This window comes from Manis pentadactyla, chromosome X (assembly GCF_030020395.1).
Source record: "Manis pentadactyla isolate mManPen7 chromosome X, mManPen7.hap1, whole genome shotgun sequence".
In the NCBI taxonomy this organism is placed as follows: Eukaryota; Metazoa; Chordata; class Mammalia; order Pholidota; family Manidae; genus Manis; species Manis pentadactyla.
In genome coordinates this window covers 122,317,124-122,343,910 of record NC_080038.1, presented here as the reverse complement: position 1 = coordinate 122,343,910, position 26,787 = coordinate 122,317,124, and the positions used below count along the sequence as shown (strand labels likewise).

At 35.4% G+C, this 26,787-nt stretch overlaps 1 protein-coding gene across 6 annotated transcripts in view; it reads left to right on the top strand.

Moving 5' to 3' along the window:
- The window catches only part of STAG2 (STAG2 cohesin complex component), a 141,860-nt gene that overhangs the window by 31,811 nt on the left and 83,262 nt on the right, over window positions 1-26,787 (top strand). For all 6 annotated transcript variants that reach the window (XM_036880838.2, XM_036880836.2, XM_036880835.2 and 3 more), the window contains exons 2-4: window positions 16,429-16,572; window positions 22,010-22,088; window positions 25,532-25,696. In XM_036880838.2, coding sequence (XP_036736733.1) covers window positions 16,529-16,572; window positions 22,010-22,088; window positions 25,532-25,696 — 288 coding nt within the window. In that variant the 5' untranslated portion in view covers window positions 16,429-16,528. The remainder of the gene's footprint in view (window positions 1-16,428; window positions 16,573-22,009; window positions 22,089-25,531; window positions 25,697-26,787) is intronic.

The window sequence follows — 26,787 nt, the reverse complement described above, 5'->3', positions numbered from 1 at the left end:
AGTTAAACCTGCCACACTGATTTTTGAACCATTTTATATCTATAATTATCAATATGAATTAGTGAGGTAGGTTTGCTAGTAACCATATTAATGATTATATAGCCACATCAGTAGTGGAGCAACTGCTTGTTGCTCTGTAACTTTGGACAGAAAGAGAGACAGGTGAAATATAGTTGAATACCTAGTAAGTTGTTACTGCTAGCCAAAACATTTGACACAAGACTCACCTGTTGGTGTGCATAATTAAGTAAAACTGCAAAGTGAAATAACTTGAGTAGAATAATTTACAAGAAGCAGTTGGAGAAGAAAGCTTTGTTTGGAATTTACTAATCAGAGAAGCTGAGCATAGTCTCTGATGGTAGAGATTGCTTTATGACAAACAGCATTTTGAACACTTTTGCTAAAATAATAATCAGAATAAAATGGGAGATACTTGCATTATGAAGAATCTCCTCATATGTGTTCTCAGATTTTACTACATTATTTGACAGAAACCTTTTGGTGAAGTGGATCATTACAACATATGTTTTTCTATAGAAGGCAACATATCTTTTCCTATAGAAGGAATTTTCTAATTGAGGAATTTCTTTCCTGACCAGTGACTTAGCAGAGAAATCATTGGTACAACAAATCATGTCTTAAAAACAAGGTTGCAATAACTATAAACCTCCAGTTTCAGGTAATAGTTTCAATTTTTCTGCAGTAGAGTGTATTTTCAAGAGTATGTAACAAAGACATTAGTTCTATATATTTGCCTTCAATAATATATTGGTCTTAGTTAATATTAAATGTTTGCTGAATCATTATTTTGCTTGCTTTCTTAGCATTTAGATAATCCTTTTGTGGAGATGTTTTATAGGCTGCTTTAATATACTTGTGATAGTTCACAAGTAAGGTAGGCTTTTGGCCTCAAGTGCTTTATGAAAGTTAAAAAAAAATTCCTCTCATCTTACAGTTTGGATTGAGAGTTTCCATTGTCCCCTGCTTTCACCATTGGATGGCATACTAGAGTGGGTGATAAACACTCCTGGGTTTGTAAAGGCACTGAAAATAGAATAGGTTACAGGGCAAAATGTGGGGGCCCCTCTTAATACCTAGTACCAGGAATCTAACTATATGAAACATTTCTGTATCTCTTATTACTGCATCATCTTTTTGATGTATGCTAATAAAAAACTCCTTCCCCCAGGTTTAATGAAATCACATGAATACTGATTTTCAGAATCAGTAACTCCTAATTCATAGTATCATTACATGATGCCGTTCTAGCATGCTAGCCCTTGTCTACAGCTTGCTGGGATTGCTGCTAGAAGGTTCTTGTTGCTTTTTTCTGGCTTTAAGTTGTGTGCTGTTCTCCTAGGGTTAACTTTGAGACTTCTACCATCAAATTTGGAACAAGGGAGAGAAATGTTGAGCATTTATTAAATGGGTTTCAATGATAGTTTTCATACTGTGTGATACCTTTAAAAATATAGCTGGAACTTGCTAGTATTGTTTAACCAAGTGCTTCCATTTTTGTCTTTTTGAAAAGCTAGGTATTTCTTTGGATCGTTTGCCATAAAGTTACATAGGCTTTTGGTTCATTTTTACAATGTTAAATAGGAGACAAAAAATCAGTTTGTCAAAATAAAGTATTCTGAGTATAGATATCAATTTTCAGTGTCAGTTTTTAAAATTACATTTCAAAAGATAATAATTATGGTGTATAGTCTGCTTGTTCAGTAGAAAGGTGTTCTCAGTGATTGGTGATTGGTAAAATCTTGTGTCTGTTCAGTACAAGAGAAGCTTGCCTGATAAAAGGGGGTTGAAATTTAATATTTTTTGTGGTTAAAGAACAAAATTTACCACCTTAACCATTTCTAAGTGGACATTTTTGCAGTGTTAAATAAATTCACGTTGGCATTGAAAGATATCCAGAACTTTATCTTGCATATCTGAAACTCCATACCCATTGAACAACTCCCTCTTTCCCCCCAAACTACCACCATTCTGCTCTGTTTCTAAGAATTTAACTCCTTTAGATACCTCATGTAAGTGGAATCATTACAATATTGTCTTTTTTGACTGACTGACTTACTTCATTTAGCATAATGTCCTGGAGGTTTATCCATGTTGTAGCATGTGACAGGATTTCATCTTTCTTAAGTATGAATATTATTCCATTGTATGTACCGTATTTTGTTTATCCATTCAGTTATTGGTGGACATGTGCAAGAGGACATCCACCTCTTGGCTGTTATGATTAGTGGCTATGAATGTGGGTATGCAAATAGCTCTTTGAGACCCAACTTTCAATTACTTTGGATATATATACCTGAAAGTGGAGATTGCTGGATCATTTAGCAGTTCTTTTTCAAGTTTTTGTGGAACTTCAATACTGTGTTCCATAGTAGTTGAATAGTTTTAAAATCGTATGAGCAGTGCAAAAGTGTTCAATTTGTTCCCACATCATCGCAGACACTTACTGTGTATCTTTTTCCTTCTAGCCATCCCAGAATGGTGTGAAGTTGTATCTTGTGGTTTTGATTTGGGTTTGATTCAAGGCCTTTGCCCATTTTTTATATGGATTGCCATTTTGTTGTTGAGTTGTAGGAATTCTTTATATGTTCTGTATAATAATCTCTTATCAGATAGATGATTTGTAAATATTTTCTCCCATTTTGTAAGTTACCTTTCACTCAATGTTGATTGTGTCCTTTGATGTGTAAAAGTTTTGATGTCTCATCTGTCTATTCTTGATTTTGTTACTTGAGCTTTTGTTATCATCCAAAAAATCATCACCAAGTCCAGTGTCACAGAGCCTTTTTCTTATGTTGTCTTCTAGGAGTTCTATAGTTTTAAGTCTTAATATTTAGATATTTCAATCCATTTTAAATTAATCTGTGTATACAGTGTAAGATAATGAATGGTTCAACTTCGTTCTTTTGTATGTGGATATTGAGTTTTCACAAAGTCATTTGTTGAAGAGACTATCCTTTCTCCATTGGGTGGTCTTAGCACCCTTCTGAAAAAAAGTTTGAATGTATACACAAGGGTTTATTTCTGGCCTCTCCGTTCTATTCCACTGGACTGTATGTCTGTCTTTATGCCAGTACCACACTATTTAGGTTGCTGTATGATATATTTTGAAACCAGGAAATGTGACCCCTTCAACTTTGTTCTTTATTTTTCTAGATTGTTTTGGTTCTTTGAGTCCATTGAATTTTTCAAATAATTTTTTTCTATTTCTGCAAATAAAAAAGCTTTTAATAGGGATTTTAATAGGGATTGCATTGAATCTGTAGATCACTTTGGGTACTACGGACATCTTAACAATAGTTAAGTTCCCCAATCCATGACAATAGGGTATCTTTCAATTTATATGTGTCTTTAATTTCATTCAGCAATGATTTGTAATTTTCAGTGTGTAAATCTTCCACGCTTGGTGAGGCTTATTCCTAAGTGCTTCTTGGTGCTATTTTATTCTTCTTGGTGCTGTTGTAAAGAATTGTTGTTTTCTTAATTTTCTTTTTTGGGTTATTCACTCTTAGTGTATAAGGAGCACAACTGATTTCTGTGTAGACTTTGTATTCTGCAACTTTGCTGAATTGGTTTATTCTAACAGGTTTTTTTTGGTCATGAAATCTTCAGAGTTTTCTACATATAAGACCATATTTGTGAACAGAGGTTCTTTTACTTCTTCCTTTCTGATTTGGATGTCTTTATTTCTTTTTCTTGCTTCACTGTTTTGAGTAAGACTTCCAATACTATGTTGAATAGAAGTGGCGAGAAATGGGTATTCTTGCCTTGTTCCTGATATTAGAGGAAAGGCTTTCAGTCTTTCACCATTCAGTATGATATTAGTTGTAGGCTTTTCATAAGTGACCTTTACTATGCAGAGGTATTTTCCTTCTATTCCTAGTTTTTGGAGTGTTTTTATCATGAAAAGGTGTTGAATCTTAAATCTTCTGTGTCAGTTGAGATGATCATGAGGGTTTTGTTGTTCATTCGTCATTCTCTTAATGTGGAACATTACAGTGATTGATTTTTGTATGTTCAAAAGTGTATGTTCCTAGCCTTGTATTCCAGGAGTAAATCTCACTTGGTCATGGTGTTTAATATATATATTTTTTATTTTGTTATAATTAATCTACAATTACATGAAGAACATTATGTTTACTAGGCTCCGCCCTTCACCAAGTCCCCCCAACATACCCCTTCACAGTCACTGTCCATCAGCTTAGTAAGATGCTGTAGAATCACTACTTGTCTTCTCTGTGTTGTAGAGCCTGCCCTGTACCCCCTCCACATCCTACATGCTAATTGTAATGCCCCCTTTCTTTTTCCCGCCCTTATCCCTTCCTTCCCACCCATCCTCCCCAGTCCCTTTCCCTTTGGTAACTGTTAGTCCATTCGTGGGTTCTGTGATTCTGCTGCTGTTTTGTTCCTTCAGCTTTTCTTTGCTCTTATACTCCACATATGAGTGAAATCATTTGGTACTTGTCTTTCTCCGCCTGGCTTATTGCACTGAGCATAATACCCTCTAGCTCCATCCATGTTATTGCAAATGGTAGGATTTGTTTTCTTCTTATGGCTGAATAATATTCCATTGTGTATATGTACCACCTCTTCTTTATCCATTCATCTACTGATGGACACTTAGGTTGCTTCCATTTCTTGGCTATTGTAAATAGTGCTGCGATAAACATAGGGTGCATCTGTCTTTTTCAAACTGGAGTGCTGCATCCTTAGGGTAAATTCCTAGAAGTGGAATTCCTGGGTCAAATGGTAAGTCTATTTTGAGCATTTTGAGGAACCTCCATATTGCTTTCCACAATGGCTGAACTAATTTACATTCCCACCAGCAGTGTGGGAGGGTTCCCCTTTCTCCACATCCTCGCCAACATTTGTGGTTGTTTGTCTTTTGGATGGTGGCCATCCTCACTGGTGTGAGGTTATATCTCATTGTGGTTTTAATTTGCATTTCTCTGATGACAAGCAATGTGGAGCATCTTTTCATGTGTCTGTTGGCCATCTGAATTTCTTCTTTAGAGAACTGTCTATTCAGTTCCTCTGCCCAGTTGGATTATTTGTTTTTTGTTTGTTGAGGTGTGTGAACTCTTTATATATTTTGGATGTCAACCCTTTATCGGATCTGTCATTTATGAATATATTCTCCCATACTGTAGGATGCCTTTTTGTTCTATTGATGGTGTCCTTTGATGTACAGAAGCTTTTCAGCTTGATATAGTCCCACCTGTTCATTTTTGCTTTATTTCCCTTGCCCGGGGAGATAAGTTCATGAAGAAGTCACTCATGTTTATGTCCATGAGATTTTTGTCTATGTTTTTTCCTAAGAGTTTTATGGTTTCATGACTTACATTGAGGTCTTTGATCCATTTTGAATTTACTTTTGTGTATGGGGTTAGACAGTGATCCAGTTTCATTCTCTTACATGTAGCTGTCCAGTTTTGTCAGCACCATCTGTTGAAGAGACTGTCATTTCCCCATTGTATGTCCATGGCTCCTTTATCGTATATTAATTGACCATATATGTTTGGGTTATTGTTTGGAGTCTCTATTCTGTTCCACTGGTCTGTGGCTCTGTTTAATATTTTTAATGTGCTGTTGAATTCAGTTTGCTGGTACTTTTTTGAGGTTTTTTGAATTAGTATTCATCAGGGATATTGGTCTATAGCTTTTTGTGGTATCTGGCTTAAATTTAGTTTTTAAAAAGTAACATGTTTTAATCTTTACTTAAGCAAGCTAAGGTTAGAGAAAATTAAAATAGAGTACAACTTTTGTGACTGTTTTGTCATTGTATAGAATTACCACATGAAGAACCGACCTCTTAGGTCTGAAATAAGAAATGGGAAGTACCTATGTTGTGTTCATAAACTTCATTGTGAAAGCACATTTGATTTCTCAACTTGAATTTGAATATAATTCAAGTCCTGTGAATTGTGTACTGTGGATATTAGTAGAAAGGTGAGTGGTTTGTATTAAGTGGATCCTAATGCTAGGCATTTTAATAAGGTGTTATCTAATAAGAGGAAGGTACAAAAAATACTAATATGTAACATGTATGTTGTGTTTTGTGGTCATCCTAAAATGAATAAAATACTGTGCTTAGTAACTGTAACTCTAAATTTTAGATTCAAGTTTCCCATTTTTCTCTATAAAGGGGTTTAGTTTATACTTTGGTTTTATTATTATTTAACTGAATTTTATCTCAGTTACAGTTTATTTCTATGTTCATGTGAATTATTAATAAACACTCAGTATTTCATTTCTTACTACCTTGAGTCAGTAAGTGCAAAAGGTTTTGATGTAATCAGTTGGAAAGTATGTGAAACAAAAATTTGGGTTTCACCTGAAGTCTAGTCAGGATTTTCCTGTCTTCGTCTACTTTGCTATGAAATCTGCCTTGATACTGTGTTATTTCCTGAAATCTTTCAGTGAGCCCGCAGTGTCCAGTGGTACTGGATTCGATAGTAATGCACCATGTTATATCATACTTGTTACCATTTACAAGTGTTAACACATGAATTTAGGTCATTGTTGTAAATTTGATTTTCAGATACAGATACTCATTTATACCAGCTAATTGGGTCTCACCTCTGAAATGTTGATAGCCACTACACCCAGTTGTAATTACTACTGTTTATTCACAATGTCTTAACATACAGAAAGTTATGTCAATGAGCATGTATGTATTTTAAATTAACTCAGTGCAGAAAGCTAAATGTGGAGGATGGTATTCAGCTATAGGTGAGATGAAGAGCGAGCCCTGACAGTACTTTTAAAAATTATTCATGATTTAGTTGTTGATCTTGGTATACTGAGATATGACATAAAGGAGATAATATGTGATAAAACAAATATTTTACCTGTTTTGATACTTACCTTGGTATTTATTTTGATATTTATCTGTTTTGATATTTATTTATAACTGCAGCTTGTTAGGTCAAACTGGGGAATTAGCAGACCTGGAATTAGATAGCTGCTAATGTGTCCAGTATATCAGGTATGGTATAGTATCCATTGTCTAGCACCAGCCAGTTCCAGTAGGGTAGACACATGAGAGGAGGGGGCAGTATTGAGGCTTTCAGATTAGGGCAACTGAATAGACACAGGGAGGGAGACTGTTTTTAGGGTGAGTTTAGGAGCAGGATTCTCGTTCCTGAGATGGGATTGGTAGATACATTACAACAGGAACAAGGCAGGGAGGAGGGTATTGATCCTTAGATGCTTGAGGCAAAAGGTACAACTGAGTATAGGATGATTAGAGCAGTGAGTCTGCAGAAATATTACAAGCTTTTTCTTGTCTCCCTCCCCATCCCCTCCACCCCTCAAGAAAACACCAAAAAAAACAACCAAGACACAAACACTTCCTAAGTGGCATGCTAGCTTTTCTGCAGAAATCAGAACTGATGGTTGAGACCTGGGGCAAACTGAGTATGTAGGTGGGGCCAGGTGACCTTTATTGTGGTTAGGACTTGAGTCACAATTGGAAAGTATTGGGGAATGTGGGTAGACAAGGAAAGAAGGAAGATTGCTGAGCACCTACTATCATACACTTAAAAATAGGAGGGCAAAAGTCCCTTTACTTTTGGCCTTTCCCCTTTCTTCTGTTATTATTTTTAAAGTTTCTAAGGGCAGATGTTTGACCTATCTATCCTACACTTGCGAAATGCAGACGGGGTCATTTTTTCTCTTATGTATGCAGATTCTTCTAGTCATACCTTCTCCAGATTACCTATTTCTGCACTACAGCAGGTGCTACCGCCATAAATTTTTTAGGATTCCATCCAGGCTTGTGGAAAAGAAAATGTACTTGCAAATGATAAATGTGGTAGCTGTAATGTGATCATGCTGTCATGATACTTTTAGTTTAAAATTTTGTTACAGCTTTGAGTATAAATGATCATTGATTTGTCGTTCTTTTCACCCTGTCATTTACTCAGAAGACTATAGCAGAAACTGGGGAGATAAACGGGGGTGGGGGGGTAGGAATAACTTTTTGAGCAAGGAGAAATCTGTTTTTTAAAGGTAGAATCATCAAAGGGGCAGTAGATTTTCTTTGAAAGATAGGTAATGTCTAATTTTTTGGTGAGCTTTTCATTTCTTGCCCTTCACTTCTTCTATTATTCAAAGTTGCCATGTATCATTTGACATAATAAATGGTAGTAACTTTCCTGTTTTGATTAAATGTACTATACTACAGGAATTAGTCTACTTTTACTATTCACATTCTCAACCTAAATGACAGACATCTGTCTACTGTCTCCTAAAAAAGTAGATAGGCCAAGAAAAGGAACATACCTTTGGTCTTGTCAGGAGTTTATAAGAAAATTCCTGTTTCCTGCTAATCTTGAGTAGGTGAAACATAGTAAACAATTTCATGATAGGACTCTGGGCTTTTTGTAGGTGCTTATTAACTTTATAAAGATTATGGACCTGAATTGAAATAAGAATAAATCAGTTTTTAGCAGCAGAGAAAGGTTTGTAATTCCACAGGTAGTTCAGATTTTAAAAGAGGACATGAAAAAATTAATTTCCACCTTCATAATTTACTTTTTTTCCACACTAACAATAAAATTGTAAATTGAAAATTGAAGAATCACCCACATTTTTACCATCCTGATATGCTGTTTCCCTTTACTTCTTTGTTAATACTGAACCTAATACAGGGCTTTTAATGTATCAGAGTTTACCCATGTTGCTACAAGGTCATCATAAATAGGTTCAGTGTATGAATGTTACATTGATTACATATTTGTACCACAAATTCATCCATGCCTGGACACTTAGGTAGTTCCTACTTTTTAGTGTTTGTATTGTAACAGTGATAAGATAATGGGGTGGTATGTGGTGTATGTGCTGAATTTGCTGGTTCATAGTAGTTGAGTATTTCCACATTTTTTGTGAAAGAATGAACACACCAGCTACTTTTAAGTGCTCCTCCCACTCCCTAGTAATATGTGGATTCTGAGGGATCTCTCTGTTTTGTACCTTTTTATTTTGGATCTTGAGACCACTTGGTATTGAATTAAAAGAACTTCAAAGCAGTTTTTTTCTTTAAAAAAACCGGAAATTTTAAACAATATCAAAGAAAAACAGGTTCTTTTGTATATTTTTACTTTGTTCTGGAGAGGTAATGTTAATGAATTTAGCATAATTACACAGAATTTCTATATATTTGTTTTTATATGTTACAATAATAGGTGTCCAACAGGTTCTCAGAAGTGGAAGAAAAAAGCTTTTTGTTACAGAATTAGTTTAACTTCGAATGTAAACTTGGAGTAACAGGCCGGAAGCATATTCATTGTAGATAACTTGAAAAATTATGGAGGTCAAGTTTCAGCTTCTAGATTTCTGTATGAAAAGCAGTGCAGCTGAGAGTGTTTACTTGAATTTTATGTATAGAATTAAAAATTATTATTACCTGTTAACTTTTCAGCCCAATAATTATGTATGAGTGTATTTAACAAACCTTTAATGGCAGTATACAAAGCACCTGAGCAGAAGGAAATGGTTTTACCTTTACCTTAAAGTATATTATTGAACCTACCTATATGTATTTGCTTTGTTTTCAGTAAGGAGAGGCAGGAGTTAGTTGTTACTAGATACATTTTTTCCCAAAAGGAAAACAGCAGTTTTGAGAGTTAAAGCAGATTTCATTTCTATGCTTTATCCTCCAAAGCTGTTGGAGTGTTAACGCTTTTATAGTAGTTATAGAGAATTGGCACATGTGATAAAAATCCACAGTTTTTCCTTGATACTAGGTGAGAGCTCCACCTTGTGATCTTTGAGCATATTTAAAAAAATTAATAATCTTCAGTAGGCTAGAAATGCTGTGGTAAATTTATTAAACTCATACACTTATTTGAGCACTACATATTCTTAACAGTTTTGGCTTTCCAACTTAGGCCAAATTGTATTGAGTACATTTAAACACCTTGTTTGTGAATTTTTAATGTAAGTCTTTGGGGGAAGCAAATTGTATTTACATACAGCTGTAGACATTTAAAATAAAAAGGAAAACCGTTCTCAGTTCTGCTGCAAAGTTTACATTCTTAAAAAACAACAACAACCAAAAAACCCATTCCTCCCTGCACCCCCCCCCGCCACCCCCACCACCACCACTTCAGGTACAAAGCAACTTTACTATACATAATTCGAGCTATGAAGAACTGTTTTGGTAGCAAATCGGTTATTAGAAAATGATTAAAATAGTAAAAACTTCGATACATGCCATTTAGTATTATTTCATTTAATAATATGTATTAGGTGGCAATAGAGGTAGGTGCCTTCTGGTAGAAATTGATTTCCACATTTATTGTTAAGGTAGTGGCTTAAGGGCAAGGATCATTGCTCTTTTGTTCACCTCTGTATACCTAGTACATAGACTGCATTTGGCACATGGTAGATACTTTTAATTGGTTGGATGGGTTTTTAATATTTAGAATAAAATAAGTATTTTACTCAGGTAGGGAGTTACCCAGTGTCTACCAGACCTTGGCATAGTATTTCTTTTTAAAATACAGGTACCTTGTTTGGGAGACACTCATCTTACATAAATTACGTTTTTCTTTTGTGTTTGCTTTGGTTTCTAATTACCAAAATCATGTTAGTATAGCCCTATATTGAGTGAAATAATTTGACCTGGCAACACTTCTTGTACATTAGAAGTTAATTTTCTGCTATGTAGAGGAATGTAGTATATCACACAATACTTATTTTATTTAGTGCTCTCCATTTTTTAGAGTTGATACATTCTTTATGTCCCTCGGGGAGAATATGTTATGAGCTGTCTTTAAAAGTCTTCCTAAAAACTGTATATTTAAGGAATGTGGCAAGTTTGGTTTTATGAAATGCTCAGAGTTGGGTGGGGCAGGTAGGCAGACAAAGCCAGCACTTTATTTCCATCTTGCCATCTAGATGACCTGACATGCTGGTTAGAATTTAGTCTGCTTTATACCTCTCCAGCTCCCTTTAAAAAAGAAAACTGCTTTATTTTTTTAAAAAGTAGTTTTCTTTTTAAAATCAGTTGGGATTTTTAGGAGGCTAGGTTATGTCCTACATATGCTGGCAAGCATCAGAACTCTGGTGTACTACTACTTAGATAATTCCTTAAGTTACAGTCAGAATAAAACCAGATTAACAATTAGTGGTTTTAGAGAACAATCTTGGGACCATGATTTAGTGCAAGGAAAAGACTATACTGATGGTCATATGTAAATGAAGACTTGATAATATGAGTACTATCCAGAAAAAAAGTTAAATTCAAAGTGGTAGTATAGACAACTCTTGATTATTGAGGGCTTAATTCTGCAGATTATTGATTCCTTTTTTTAAAACTTTATTTTGTTATCATTAATCTATAATTACATGAAGAACATTATGTTACTAGGCTCTCCTCTACCCCAAGTCCCCCCCACAAACCCCATTATAGTCACTGTCCATCAGCATAGTAAAATGTTGTAGAATCACTAGTCTTCTCTGTGTTGCAAAGTGCTCCCCTTTCCCCCACCCCCCACATTATACATGCTAATCATAATACCCCCTTTCTTCTTCCCCGCCCTTATCCCTCCCTACCCTCCCATTCTCCCCAGTCTCTTTCCCTTTGGTAACTGTTAGTCCATTCTTGGGTTCTGTGATTCTGCTGCTGTTTTGTTCCTTCAGTTTTTCTTTTGTTCTTATACTCCACAGATGAGTGAAATCATTTGGTATTTGTCTTTCTCTGCCTGGCTTATTTCACTGAGCATAATACCCTCTAGCTCCATCCATGTTATTGCAAATGGTAGGATTTGTTTTCTTCTTATGGCTGAATAATATTCCATTGTGTATATGTACCACCTCTTCTTTATCCATTCATCTACTGATGGACACTTAGGTTGCTTCCATTTCTTGGCTATTGTAAATAGTGCTGCGATAAACATAGGGTGCATCTGTCTTTTTCAAACTGGAGTGCTGCATCCTTAGGGTAAATTCCTAGAAGTGGAATTCCTGGGTCAAATGGTAAGTCTATTTTGAGCATTTTGAGGAACCTCCATATTGCTTTCCACAATGGCTGAACTAATTTACATTCCCACCAGCAGTGTGGGAGGGTTCCCCTTTCTCCACATCCTCGCCAACATTTGTGGTTGTTTGTCTTTTGGATGGTGGCCATCCTCACTGGTGTGAGGTTATATCTCATTGTGGTTTTGATTTGCATTTCTCTGGTAACTAGCGATGTGGAGCATCTTTTCATGTGTCTGTTGGCCATCTGAATTTCTTCTTTGGAGAACTGTCTGTTCAGCTCCTCTGCCCATTTTTTAATTGGATTATTTGCTTTTTGTTTGTTGAGGTGCGAGTGCTCTTTATATATTTTGCATGTCAAGCCTTTATTGGATCTGTCATTTACAAATATATTCTCCCATACTGTAGGGTACCTTTTTGTTCTATTGATGGTGTCCTTTGCTGTACAGAAGTGTTTCAGCTTGCTATAGTCCCACTTGTTCCTTTTTGCTTTTGTTTCCCTTGACCGTGGAGATATGTTCATGAAGAAGTCACTCATGTTTATGTCCAAGAGATTTTTGCCTATGTTTTTTTCTAAGAGTTTTATGGTTTCATGACTTACATTGAGGTCTTTGATCCATTTTGAATTTACTTTTGTGTATGGGGTTAGACAGTGATCCAGTTTCATTCTCTTACATGTAGCTGTCCAGTTCTGCCAGCACCATCTGTTGAAGAGACTGTCATTTCCCCATTGTATGTCCATGACTCCTTTATCGAATATTAATTGACCATATATGTTTGGGTTAATGTCTGGAGTCTCTAATCTGTTCCACTGGTCTGTGGCTCTTTTCTTATGCCAGTACCAAATTGTTTTGATTACTATGGCTTTGTAGTAGAGCTTGAAGTTGGGGAGTGAGATCCCCGCCACTTTATTCTTCTTTCTCAGGATTGCTTTGGCTATTCGGGGTCTTGGGGTTTCCATATGAATTTTTGAACTATTTGTTCCAGTTCGTTGAAGAATGTTGTTGGTAATTTGATAGGGATTGCATCACATTTGTATATTGCTTTGGGCAGGATGGCCATTTTGACAATATTAATTCTTCCTAGCCAAGAGCATGGGATGAGTTTCCATTTGTTAGTGTCCTCTTTAATTTCTCTTAAGAGTGTCTTATAGTTTTCAGGGTATAGATCTTTCACTTCTTTGGTTAGGTTTATTCCTAGGTATTTCATTCTTTTTGATGCAATTGTGAATGGAATTGTTTTCCTGATTTCTCTTTCTATTGGCTCATTGTTAGTGTATAGGAAAGCCACCGATTTCTGTGTGTTAATTTTGTATCTGCAACTTTACTGTATTCCGATATCAGTTCCTAGTAGTTTTGGAGTGGAGTCTTTAGGGTTTTTTATGTACAATATCATGTCATCTGCAAATAGTGACAGTTTAACTTCTTCTTTACCAAACTGGATTCCTTGTATTTCTTTGTTTTGTCTGATTGCCGTGGCTAGGACCTCCAGTACTATGTTGAATAACAGTGGGGAGAGTGGGCATCCCTGTCTTATGTCCGAGGATTATTGATTCTTTTTAAAAATATTTTTTTATTAAGGTATCATTGATATAAACTCTTATGAAAGTTTCACAAGAAAAACAATGTGGTTATTACATTCACTCTTATCGAGTCCTCCCCCATACCCCACTGCAGTCACTGTCCATCAGTGTAGTAAGATGCCACAGAGTCCCTATTTGTCTTCTCTGAGCTACACTGTCTTCCCCGTGACCCCACACACACCAGGTACACCAATCATGATACCCCACAATCCCCTTCTCCCTTCCTCCCCACCCGCCGTCCCTCACCCGTCTCCTTTAGTAACCACTGGTCCCTTCTTGGGGTCTGTGAGTCTGCTGCTATTTTGTTCCTTCAGTTTTGCTTCATTCTTATACTCCACAAATGAGAGAAATCATTTGGTATTTATCTTTCTCTGCCTGATTTCACTGAGCATGATACCCCTAGCTCCATCCATGTTGTTGCAAATGGTAGGATTTGTTTCTTTCTTAATGGCTGAATAGTATTCCATTGTGTATATGTACCACCTCTTCTTTATCCATTCATCTGCTGATGGACACTTAGGTTGCTTCCATTTCTTGGCTATTGTAAACAGTGCTGTGATAAACATAGGGGTGCATCTGTCTTTTTCAAATTGGGCTACTGCATTCTTAGGGTAAATTCCTAGAAGTGGAATTCCTGGGTCAAATGGTATTACTACTTTTGGTTTATTGAGGAACCTCCATATTGCTTTCCACAATGGTTGAATTAGTTTACATTCCCATCAGCAGTGTAGGAGGGTTTCCCTTTCTCTGCATCCTCGCCAGCATCCATTGTTCCTAGTCTTTTTAATGTTGGCCATCCTACTGGTGTGAGGTGATCTCATTGTAGTTTTTATTTGCATTTCCTTGAATATTAGTGATGTGGAACATCTTTTCATGTGCCTGTTGGCCATCTGAATTTCTTCTTTGGAGAAGTGTCTGTTCATATCCTCTGCTTATTTTTTAATCGGGTTATTTGGTTTTTGGTTGTTGAGGCATGTGAGTTCTTTATATATTTTGGATGGTAACCCCTTGCTGGATATGTCATTTACAAAGATTTTCTCCCATACTGTGGGATGCCTTTTTGTTCTATTGATGGTGTCCTTTGCTGTACAGAAGCTTTTTAGCTTGATGTAGTCCCATTTGTTCATTTTTGCTTTTGTTTCCCATGCCCGGGGAGATGCATTCAGGAAAAAGTTGCTCATGTTTGTATTCAAGAGATTTTTGGCCTCTGTTTTCTTCTAAGAGTTTTATGGTTTCATGACTTACATTCAGGTCTTTGATCAATTTTGAGTTTACTTTTGTGTATGGGGTTAGAAAATAATCCAGTTTCATTCTCTTGCATGTAGCTGTCCAGTTTTGCCAACCAACTGTTGAAGAGGCTGTCATTTCCCCATTGTGTATCCATGGCTCCTTTATCGTTTATTAATTGACCATATATGCTTGGGTTTATACGTGGGCTCTCTAGTCTGTTCCATTGGTCTATGGGTCTGTTCTTGTGCCAGTACCAATTATTTGTCTTGATTTCCATGGCTTTGTAGTAGAGCCTGAAGTTGGGGAGCATAATTTGCACCTCCCCCCTCCATCCCTGCTTTATTCTTCCTTCTCAGGATTGCTTTGGCTATTTGGAGTCTTTTGTGGTTCCATATGAACTTTAGAGCTATTTGCTCTGGTTCGTTGAAGAATGCTGTTGGTATTTTGATAGGGATTGCATTGAATCTGTAGATTGCTTTAGGCAGGAAGATTATTCATTCCTGTTAACCCTGTTACCTCATTATTTTGCTCTTTATAGTAGCTTAATTAGAGTGAGTTAGGAAATGCAGTGTTTTGAACTTCTGTATATGAATTAAATATTAATAACCATTTATGGTGGTTTTGAGATTTAAAATTAATGGAAAAATTGAATTATTGGTTTCTTGTATAACACCTACTCTGTTGTTGGAAGAGAGCATTTGAAAGTTCAGTGTGTGATATTTGAACATTTATTAATTGGATATGTTTAATCTTACTTTTTACTTTAGGTGGCTGCCAAGTACTAGACTCATTTGGAAATAAAAAATATAAGAAAATAAAAAAAGAAAATTGCACAAAAGATTAAGAGCTTCAGATTTAGCCTTTTTTTAAAATAGACTTGTGGTTTGCTTTTAGGTCTTTCTCTCATTTAGGAACTACGTTTTTGTCCTCCAAACTAGAAATAAGGTCCTTCTATGGCCAAACTTAAACTTATTTGGTCACAAATGACATTCATCCATGGTCTTTATGACATTATTGGTATTTAAATGTTAAGTTCCTTGAGGGAATAGATCAGAACTAACATTTTCTCCCTTTACTATTTAACATAGTGTGGTATAATCATCAACTGGTTATTTACTAGTAAGCCAGGCTTTGGACTGTATGTTTCTTCTATGGTAGAAGAACCTGCTTTTAAGATGTTTTCAAATTTTTATCTTAGGTTTTATATTAGCTAGTTCCTTTGAACTGTACTGTACATCATTTGCAAAAAGCTGTAGAATTTGTAGCCATCTTGTATTCTGGTTTACACTTGACATAAGGGTTTCAGGACCAGTAAAAGAGTCACATCCTATTCCTAGTTAGGGCATATGTCTTTTTAAGCCAGGCTAGAGAATCATAATGTTTTAGAAATGTTGGGTAATACAAGCATCTTTCTTTGTCTCTGTTACTAGTATGGGCCTGCAACTGTTGTAACAAATCCATATCTAGAAAAAGCAGTCCAATGCAAGGGAAAGAAATCCTGTTTATGACAATATATTAGCAGGCACTGGGGAATTGAGTTTTTGAGTTTAGATACTCTTCCCAATATTTTCAGTGTATTTATAATAAATATGGCATTCCCCCTCCTTCCAAAGGAATTATCTGTCTTAGAAGAAAGAAGCAAACTATCATCTTAGCCACATAAATATATGAATATATTTCTGACATTGGGGCGTTCCAGAAGATGATAAAGAAATGATAGCAGCTCCAGAAATACCAACTGATTTTAATCTACTACAGTAAGTATATTATAATAATTTTTAAATACTTGGTTATTTCTATAAAATGTAAAATGTATTAAGCTGAAATGACTTCTGCTTGAGAAGAGCTAATATGTAAGGTAGTATGTATATCTGGAAAGAGTATACCACTGCTCATTGGGCTCTAACGTTTCTGTGCTTTTATGTAATAGGTTTTAAATTTATTTTTTAATTTAGGTATTGCCCAATTTATTATTTTTGCTGTCCAGTTTCTTGAGTCCATACTTGGTTTTACAATAGCAATTGTTTTAAGGGAGTGTCATGAAATAATTTAAGTGTTCTCATTGGTAAGGGATATATATACTGTGCAGTAGTAGTTAGGATATAATGTCAGATTTTTGTTATAAAATCAAATGATGCATCAACATCATCCACCACATCAACAAAAATAAGGACCAAAACGACATGATCATCTCCATAGATGCTGAAAAAGCATTCGACAAAATTCAACATTGATTCATGATAAAAACTCAATAAAATGGGTATAGAGGGCAAGTACATCAACATAATAAAGGCCATATATGACAAACCCACAGCCAACATCATACTTAACAGCGAGAAGCTAAAAGCTTTCCTCTAAGATCAGGAACAAGACAGGGATGCCCACTCTCCCCACTGTTATTCAACATAGTACTGGCGGTCCTAGCCATGGCAATTAGACAAAGAAAGAAATACAAGGCATCCAGATTGGTAAAGAAGAAGTCAAACTGTCACTATTTGCAGATGACATGATATAGTACATAAAAACCCTAAAGACTCCACTCCAAAACTACTAGAACTAATATCTGAATTCAACAAGCTGCAGCATACAAAATTAATACACAGAAATCTGTTGCTTTCCTATACACTAATGATGAACTAGCAGAAAGAGAAATCAGGAAAACAATTCCATTTATAATTGCATCAAAAAGAATAACATACCTAGGAATAAACCTAAGCAAGGAAGTGAAAGACCTATATCCTGAAACTACAAGACACTCTTAAGAGAAATTAAAGAGGACACTAACAAATGGAAACTCATTCCATGCTCTTGGCTAGGAAGAACTAATATTGTCAAAATGACCATCCTGCCTAAAGCAATCTACAGATTCAATGGAATCCCTATCAAAATAGCAACAGCATTCTTCAATGAACTGGAACAAATACTTTTAAAATTCATATGGAACCACAAAAGACCCTGAGTAGCCAAAGCAATCCTGAGAAGGAAGAATAAAGTGGGAGGGATCTCGCTTCCCAACTTCAAGCTCTACTACAAAGCCACAGTAATCAAGACAATTTTGTACTGGCACAAGAACAGACCCACAGATCAGTGGAACAGAATAGAGACTCCAGACATTAACCCAAACATATATGGTCAATTAATATATGATAAATCAGCCATGGACATACAATGGGGAAATGACATCCTCTTCAGCAGTTGGTGTTGGCAAAACTGGACAGCTACATATAAGAGAATGAAACTGGATCATTGTCTAACCCCATACACAAAAGTAAATTCGAAATGGATCAAAGACCTGAATGTAAGTCATGAAACCCAAAAACTCTTAGAAAAAAACTTAGGCAAAAATCTCATGGACATAAACATGAGCAACTTCTTCATGAATATATCTCCCCGGGCAAGGGAAGCAAAAGAAAAAATGAAGAAGTGGGCCTACATCAAACTGAAAAGCTTCTGTTCAGCAAAGGACACCACCAATAGAACCAAAAGGCATCCTACAGTATGGGAGAATATATTCATAAATGACAGATCTGATAAAGGGTTGACATCCAAAATATATAAAGAGCTCATGCACCTCAACAAACAAAAAGCAAATAATCCAATTAAAAAATGATCAGAGGAGCTGAACAGTTCTCCAAAGAAAAAATTCAGATGGCCAACAGACACATGAAAAGATGCTCCACATCACTCACTAGTCATCAGAGAAATTCAAATTAAAACCACAATGAGATATCACCTCACACCAGTAAGGATCGCCACAATCCAAAAGAGAAACAACAACAAATGCTGGCAAGGATGTAGAGAAAGGGGAACCCTCCTACACTGCTGGTGGAAATGTAAATTAGTTCAACCATTGTGGAAAGCAATATGGAGGTTCCTGAAAAAACTCAAAACAAATACCATTTGACCCAGGAATTCCACTCCTAGGAATTTACTTAAAGAACTCAGCAGCCCAGTTTGAAAAAGACTGATGCACCCCTATGTTTATAGCCGCACTATTCACAATAGCCAAGAAATGGAAGCAACATAAGTGTCCATCAGTAGATGAATAGATAAAGAAGATGTGGTACATATACATAATGGAATATTTATTCAGCCATAAGAAGAATACAAATCCTACCATTTGCAACAACATGGATGGAGCTAGATGGTATTATGCTCAGGGAAATAAGCCAGGCAGAGAAAGACAAGTATTAAATGATTTCACTCATCTGTGGAGTATAAGAACAAAGGAAAAACTGAAGGAGCAAAACAGCGGAAGACTCACAGAACCCACGAATGGACTGACAGTTACCAAAGGGAAAAGGATTGGGGGGAGGATCAGTGGGAAGGGAGGGATAAGGGAGGGAAGGGGGTGGGGAAGAAAGGGGGCATTATGATTAGCATGTATATACTGTGTGTGGGGGACACGGGGAGGGCTGTACAACACAGAGAAGGCAAGTAGTGATTCTACAACATCTTACTATGCTGATGGACAATGACTGCAATGGGGAATGTGGGGGGAACTTGGTGATGGGGGGAGTCTAGTAAACATAATGTTCCTCATGTAAGTGTAGTGTAATGATACCAAAAAAAATCAAATGATGACAGGCCAAAACAAATCTAGGAGGGTAGGACATGATCTCCATATTTTTTTCAGAAACAAGTTACATGTTTATTGGTCCATAAAGTGACTTTACCATAGGTATTTTCTTTACCCTTGACTTAAAAGCTATACATAATCCTTATTGAACTTTTATTCTAATTACTCTTTGGTGTGTGTTGTAGGAATGAATTTGAGCTACTATATGTAATAGTGGTTTTAATATTAAGCTCCAGTTTCATGAAGTGCCTCAGTGAAAAGTGAACCTTTAAACTGCTGGCGGATTCCTTCAACTTTGCACATGCATATACGACATTACATTTGCTATTAGGGTCTTTATAAGACTTTGTGTGAAAACACTGTAGTTGCTAAAAATTTTGAAAACAACAGATTGATACACTTGTGCAGTGGTAGCCAGCATCTGCTTTTGATGGTATATAGATTTTCATTTTAACAATAATTTTTTATTTCCCATGGAGACAAGGGGCCTACTGGCTTTTGCCAATATTTTGGAGTATGATTTTTAATGCAATATTAATCCCAGTGTACATTGACTCTATTTTAAGATTCTTGAGGAAAAGTTCTTGTTTTTATTTGTTTGAGGAGGGATGTGCAATAATTAGAAAAATTTTTGTTTTGACTATTGTAAAAGTTATCTTGTGAAGCTTCTTAAATACAGGAAGATTAGAGACAATTAAAAGGTTTGTATTGCAAACTAGTCTATTGACTATTAGAATATCTTGAGAAATTAGGGCCTGAAACAGTGTAATGGATGTGAGGGAATTGATGTTGGGGAGATAGAATTTGATTGGGTATGTGAGGTTGGGGGCAGAGTAAAGAGAAAGGAGTGGAAGAGTCAGTCATGGAATAGATGACCCATGAAATGTCAAGCCACTAAAAGGTTAAACCCAGTGTGCTCCAAAAACATATTAGCAAGTTTTATTTTACCTAGGATAGGTTTTTGTTGTTCTTTTTGATCTTAAAAGCAGGGGGTAGCATTGGAGGAAGATACACTCCTGATAACATTTCTTTTCTGATTGGGAATATTTTAGACTCCTATCCTAATTACTGCGGCGTTCTTAAGAAGGTTTTCCAGTTAGTAATCAAACCTCTAGTGGCTCATTCTTTCAGTTGGGATAGCCTGGAGATGAGGATTAAGAATGTAATTGAGACTTTGATTATTCTGTGGCCATTGGAATATTGCAAAGACTAGTGATTGCAGACTTAGAGTAGTTGCTGAGTCCTGTAAGAGAGCTGGTGTCCTGCAGATGTCTTGGGGAAAAAGAAATAAAACTTAAACACCAAGATATTTAAAAAGTTTCAGTTCTTTCTGTAAGGCCATGTAGGCATGTGGTAAGAATATTGAGAACAATCTTTTCATGTACGAGGCTTGAGTTTCAGAGTTTATATTACAGTAGTCATTTTGTTTTTGGTGCTCTGGGAAATGGTATTTATTACAGGTCTTTTCCTCACAACATATATATGATAGGTTTACCACTGCCTTCAGCACGTTGTTTAAATTACTTTGTAGGTAAGTGCTATAAATAGTAATTTTTTCCTCTGCTAGCATCTTAACTGTTACTTTAGATTTACGAAGTATTCCAACCTCATGGCCTCTAAACAACTGGTTATTGTAGCAATAAAAATGGAAATAGAAGAAATCTAGTTAGAGAAGACTAGCTTCAGAAAGATTTTCACTTTTATTCCATTTATTTTAAGCAAAACTGGTACTGCGTTTACACATTTAGAGTCGTATAAAACTTTCATCTTTTGTGGGTGTGGCTCAATTTAAAACTCACTGTGACACAAATACCAAGTATGCCTTGCCTTAAGCACTTAAATGAAGGTATGTTACTCCTATTTAGATACTGTTTACATATATAGGAACATCATACATGTATATTTAAATTAGTTCTCTTTCCTGCCATATATGTCATTTATTTATAGATGGGAAGATGGAGAGGTTGTCACTTTCTTGTCCAATGTCACACAGTTTTTTAGTACTAGAACCAGTTCTGCTGCCACTGCATTACTTCATAAAAGATTTTGAGCAATTACCATACTTCCCTACTATATTTCAAATTGTTTGGTTTGTGAAAGTATTCTGTACATGTCCGTTAAGAAATATGTTTTGTATAGTTGCACCTAAATTTATAAATACTTCTTAAGTGAGGTAGGAGAGGTCAGAGAATCCTTAATCTTGCTAAAATTCCCTAATGAAGTTCATCCAATGCCTAGTGTTAAAATAGTTTTCCCTGAGCACATGATCTTTGAATCAGAAAATGAAACTAGTTACTAGAACAGAACACCATAGTTCCTAGGGTTAAATTTTTAAGAGCCACTGGTTTTGTTTTTATGCTTTGGTTGAAAAATTAATGAAATAAAAAGTGTTTAGACATTTGTGCTTGACTTTTTTGTAGTTGCTTATGTAATTTCATATGTTTGATAACATGCTATGGTATGAAGTTCTGGGAGTATGAAGTATGGGAGTATAGTACGAAGCTAATACAGAGTTTTGTAATAAGTTAACCAACCCATTCAGGAATATGGCAAAAAGTAGAAGCTATCTACATTTCTAAGGAAGTTTTGAATAATCACTTACCTTTCTGTCACAGGGAGTCAGAAACACATTTTTCGTCTGACACAGATTTTGAAGATATTGAAGGAAAAAACCAAAAGCAAGGCAAAGGAAAAGTATGTATAGAACATGTGACTTATTTTGGTTCTTATGGTCATTCACATACATATTTGCCTGTGTATAATTATGCATAGAAAATATTTATAGTTTTAGTTAATTTTGCAGATGTGTTTTAAAAATGTCTTTTTGTGGGGGGGGTGTGGTAAGCCTTCTGAACACATCCTTTCTTTGGCTTCTAGATCAAATATCTTTTAATTACCTATTTCTGCTACTGTAAAGTTGAAATTAATAATACATCGTTGTTTCTAGTAGTTTATTTTGTAAAGCACAGTATAGTAAGCAAAATGCGATATTTTGTTGGCTTTATTTTTATTTATGCATGAGTAGTCAAATATAAAGCAAAGCATTTATTTGCAAGCACCCTAAAAATGAGACCTGTGGTCCGTTTAAGTCTGATGTGTTACATAGTTGATCAGAGTTTTGCTCTTTTTAAGTAATGTAAAGGATAAAAACTAACAATGTGAAATTCTGAGTCAATAGAGCACAAGTTTAGAGTATGAGTGGATAACCTGAGGGCTCTGGATACCTTGGTGAATGGGTTAAATCATTTTAACTGTTTGGGAAAGTACATTTGACTCTGCATACGTGTAAACACATTGCGTGAAAGATGACTTGTTTTTGTTCAACATTTTCTTTCCCAAAATGAATTTTGGATATATACTTTCTAATGACACAATTATTTTTTAGAATTCTAAATAATACAGAAATGTATAGTAAACAAAATTTTCCCATAGCCTATTACCCAGAGGTTATTTTCTTTAAACATTTTGATGAACATACCATTGTACATTCACCTCTGTATAAGCATTCACAGAGAACTTTACTTAAATGGAATCGTATTATGCAAACTATTTAATTTGCTTTTAAAACTGAATGGTATGTTGTCAGCAGCTTTCCTGTCAGTAAATTTTTCCTGTCTGTGATTTTTAATCGTGTCATAGCATCTCACTTTCTGTGTGGAACATAATTTCTTTAACTAGTCCTTGGAATACTTTGTAGAACACAGAATCTATGTGTTTCATAATTTCATATGCTTTCTTAGTTCCTTAAAAAGTAGAAGTTTTCAGAGAGAAAAAAAATATGAATTTAAAAATGTTAACTCTTGACTACACAAAGGCAGCTATAATTCCAGTAAATAGTATATGTTTATTCATTAGAAAACCATTTTTCTTGTTCTGCAGCCATTGTGCAAAACTGAATCTCTGCTTTGATTTAATTTACAAGTTGGGACAAAACTTAACAGTGGCCTCTAAACAGAGGACTCCCCAAAGTTTTTGTGCAACAATTTGGTTATCTCTCTCAAACCATTGCTGTGAGTCAGGTGTTTTCTTTTGGGGTCAGATTACGGATTTGTTACAAAGTAATAAGAGCAACCACATTTTGACACTATACAATGTATGCTCCATGTTACATGATTAAGTATTTGAACAACCCTCTCAATTAGAAAGCTTCTTTGCTTTATAGACAGGAAACTGAGGTCCAGAGAAGCTCTGTGTTAAAGGATTTAAGCCCGTATTTTTTGAAAGATGGTACTCTTAATCCATGGTAGTACACAATTGACCCTTGAACAACATGGGTCTGAACTATGTGGGTCTGCTTACACAGAGTTTTTTTCAGTAAATAAATTGGAAAATTTTTTGGAGATATGACAATTTGAAAAAACAGACAACTGTGTAGCCTTAAAAATATTGAAAAAAATTAAGTATATGTCATGATTGCATAAAATATATATAGATAGTAGAATATTTTATCATTTACTACCATATAATCAACATTTGGCTATTAGTAAAGTTTATGGGAAGTCAAAAGTATGCTCAGATTTTTGACTGCCCGGGGCCTGTGTTGTTCAAGGGTCAGCTGTGTTACTTCATAGTCTCTCTCTCTTAAGAGATTTCTTTCGTCTACAAGATTGTACCCAGGTTAGCATGTTTACTTCTTGTACTTAACTGTATTATCACTCCTTGCACATTGCTTTTTCTAGCACAGCATATCCACTGAACCATTTAACTTGTACTAATTAGTTTTTCATACAGATGGGAATATTGAGGCATGATAGATAAATTGCAAATATGTAGCTCCATGTTAATTAACATGAACATTTTATACTTTTCTAAAGTGTACTCTTTGTAGTTGAGCTTTTCTTTTGCCCTTATTTCTGAAACTCCTTTTATTAGGGACAAAAGCCTTTCATTCTAAGATTAGGAATTAATGACTTAGGTTTACAAAGACTGAATCTCATTAACAAAATAATTTAAATTAACGATACTTTCAATTGTTAAGGGGTTTGAAGTAGTTAAAGAGTAGGCTAGTTTTGGACTCTTGAAGGAGAGGAAGGATGGACCCTCTATGCAACAAAATACAGAAACATCCTGGCTGTCAATGAAAATAAGTTGTAGACCTAGAGGGGGCTGCAAACTGTGACCTATTTTTGTACTGCCCATGAGCTAAGAATGGTTTTCACTGTTTTTTTTTTTTTTTTTACATTTTTAAAGGGTTGTAAAAACCAAGGATATGTGATAGAGATGGAATGTGGCTTGCAAAACCTGAAATATTTAATATCTGTTAACTTCACAGAATGTTTCCCAACCCTTACTCTAGATCATAGAAACATGTGGTCTAAAAGAGACTGCAGAAATCATCAATTTTCTAATCTGTAAAGGATTGAATACACCTCTGGCATTTTACAAATGAGGACTCTTGAGTTAGGGAATGACTGGCTTTTCTCTAACAAGACATAAGAGCTGCAGGAGGTATTTTAAAAACTGAGTCATATTTTCACTGATTTATGAAGCCCCCACCCCTAATATTGACAACTTCCTTATAAAGGGGTTTCATTTCCATAGTGTTCATTAGTCAGATTTTCATGATAGATAAATTGTTGAAGGGAGGGCCCAAAACAAGAATGAGGTTTATATACCTATTGATACTGTATAGCATTCCTTTGTCAATGTGTGAGCAGTGATTTGTAAGACTTACACATAGTCATTAAGTTAAAATGTAGCACTAAGTATGAGTTACTCATTTGTTTTATTTTTTTGCTGCCCACTCTATTCTGTACCCTAAAGCAGAACCCTGTGAAGTAGACAGTATTTTCCTCACTTTACAAATCAGAAATCTCTCTGTGGCACAGTGTGATTAAGTAACTTTGCCCAGGATCACTCAGCTAATAGGAGTAGAAATTTGGACCCTTGCAGTCTGTCAGTCTGCAGAGGCCGTGTTTCTACCTACAGTGTCATTGTATGGTAGTATAAATGAAACCATTGATACCATGGAGAGTTGTCACAACCATATAATTTTATTATAACATGTGTATGGCACTCTCTTTACGTCACGTTTAAGCATGTTACAATTATGTACCCTATAAGATCCTTCTCCTTTAGCTTTATTTTGAACTCTCAAGGATAATGCTATAACTTAGTCAACTTATATTTTTATGCAGACTTGTAAAAAAGGCAAAAAGGGCCCAGGAGAAAAGGGTAAAGGTGGAAATGGAGGAGGAAAACCTCCTTCTGGTCCAAACCGAATGAATGGTCATCATCAACAGAATGGAGTGGAAAACATGGTGTTGTTTGAAGTTGTTAAAATGGGCAAGAGTGCTATGCAGGTAATATTTATTGTGTTTCCCAGTTTATTTGTACATTTTAAACTTTTATGAGTTATGTAAAATAAATTCCTGATTTTTCTAATTGTTTAAAAAGTTTCTAACATTGCTTATGATAAAAAGCAACAAACTAGGCAGAAAACTAGGGGTCTGTCTACTCAGACATAAGACCTTTAAGCTGTTCCTGAGTCACGTTTTGCTGTATGATTTTCTTTTTAATAGCATATGGTAAAGAATTGTTTTGTCAGAAAATACACTGATGTAAATCCTGCCTATGAGGTTTCAATTTCCTCTGAATTTATATAGCTGCTATTGAAATATGAAGTCCTTTGCCCATATGTAATTCTTTGTTGAGCGACCTAATATAATCACTGTCTACTTTAGTGAATTGAATTATTTTAATCAGTGTTGTCTATTACAGATTTTATTACTTGTGATGTTTCTTAGCAGAAGAGTAAAATTTTGAGTCATAGCCCTGTCAAATCATCCTAATTTTGTTTCTTCTGAATAATTTTACAACAATAGAAGCATTTAGGCTTTACAGTGAAGACTAAACCCATGTGGTTTTTATTTATTTATTTTAAGAGGGCCACAAATCTTTTTTTGAGAGGGCATCTCTCATTTTATTGATCATATGGTTGTTAACAACAATAAAATTCTGTATAGGGGACTCAATGTACAATAATTAATCAACCCCAAGCCTAATTCTCAACAGTCTCCAGTCTTCTGAAGCATAACAAACAAGTTTTTACATGGTGAACAAGTTCTTACATAGTGAATAAGTTTTTACATGGTGAACAGTGCAAGGGCAGTCATCACAGAAACTTTCGGTTTTGATCTCACATCATGAACTATAAACAATCAGGTCAATTATGATTATTCGTTTGATTTTTGTACTTGATTTATATGTGAATCCCACATTTCTCCCTTATTATTATTATTTTAAATAAAATGCTGAAGTGGTAGGTAGATGCAAGATAAAGGTAGAAAACATAGTTTAGTGCTGTAAGAGGGCAAATGTAGATGATCAGGTGTGTGCCTATAGGCTAAGTATTAATCCAAGCTAGACAAGGGCAACAAAACGTCCACGGATG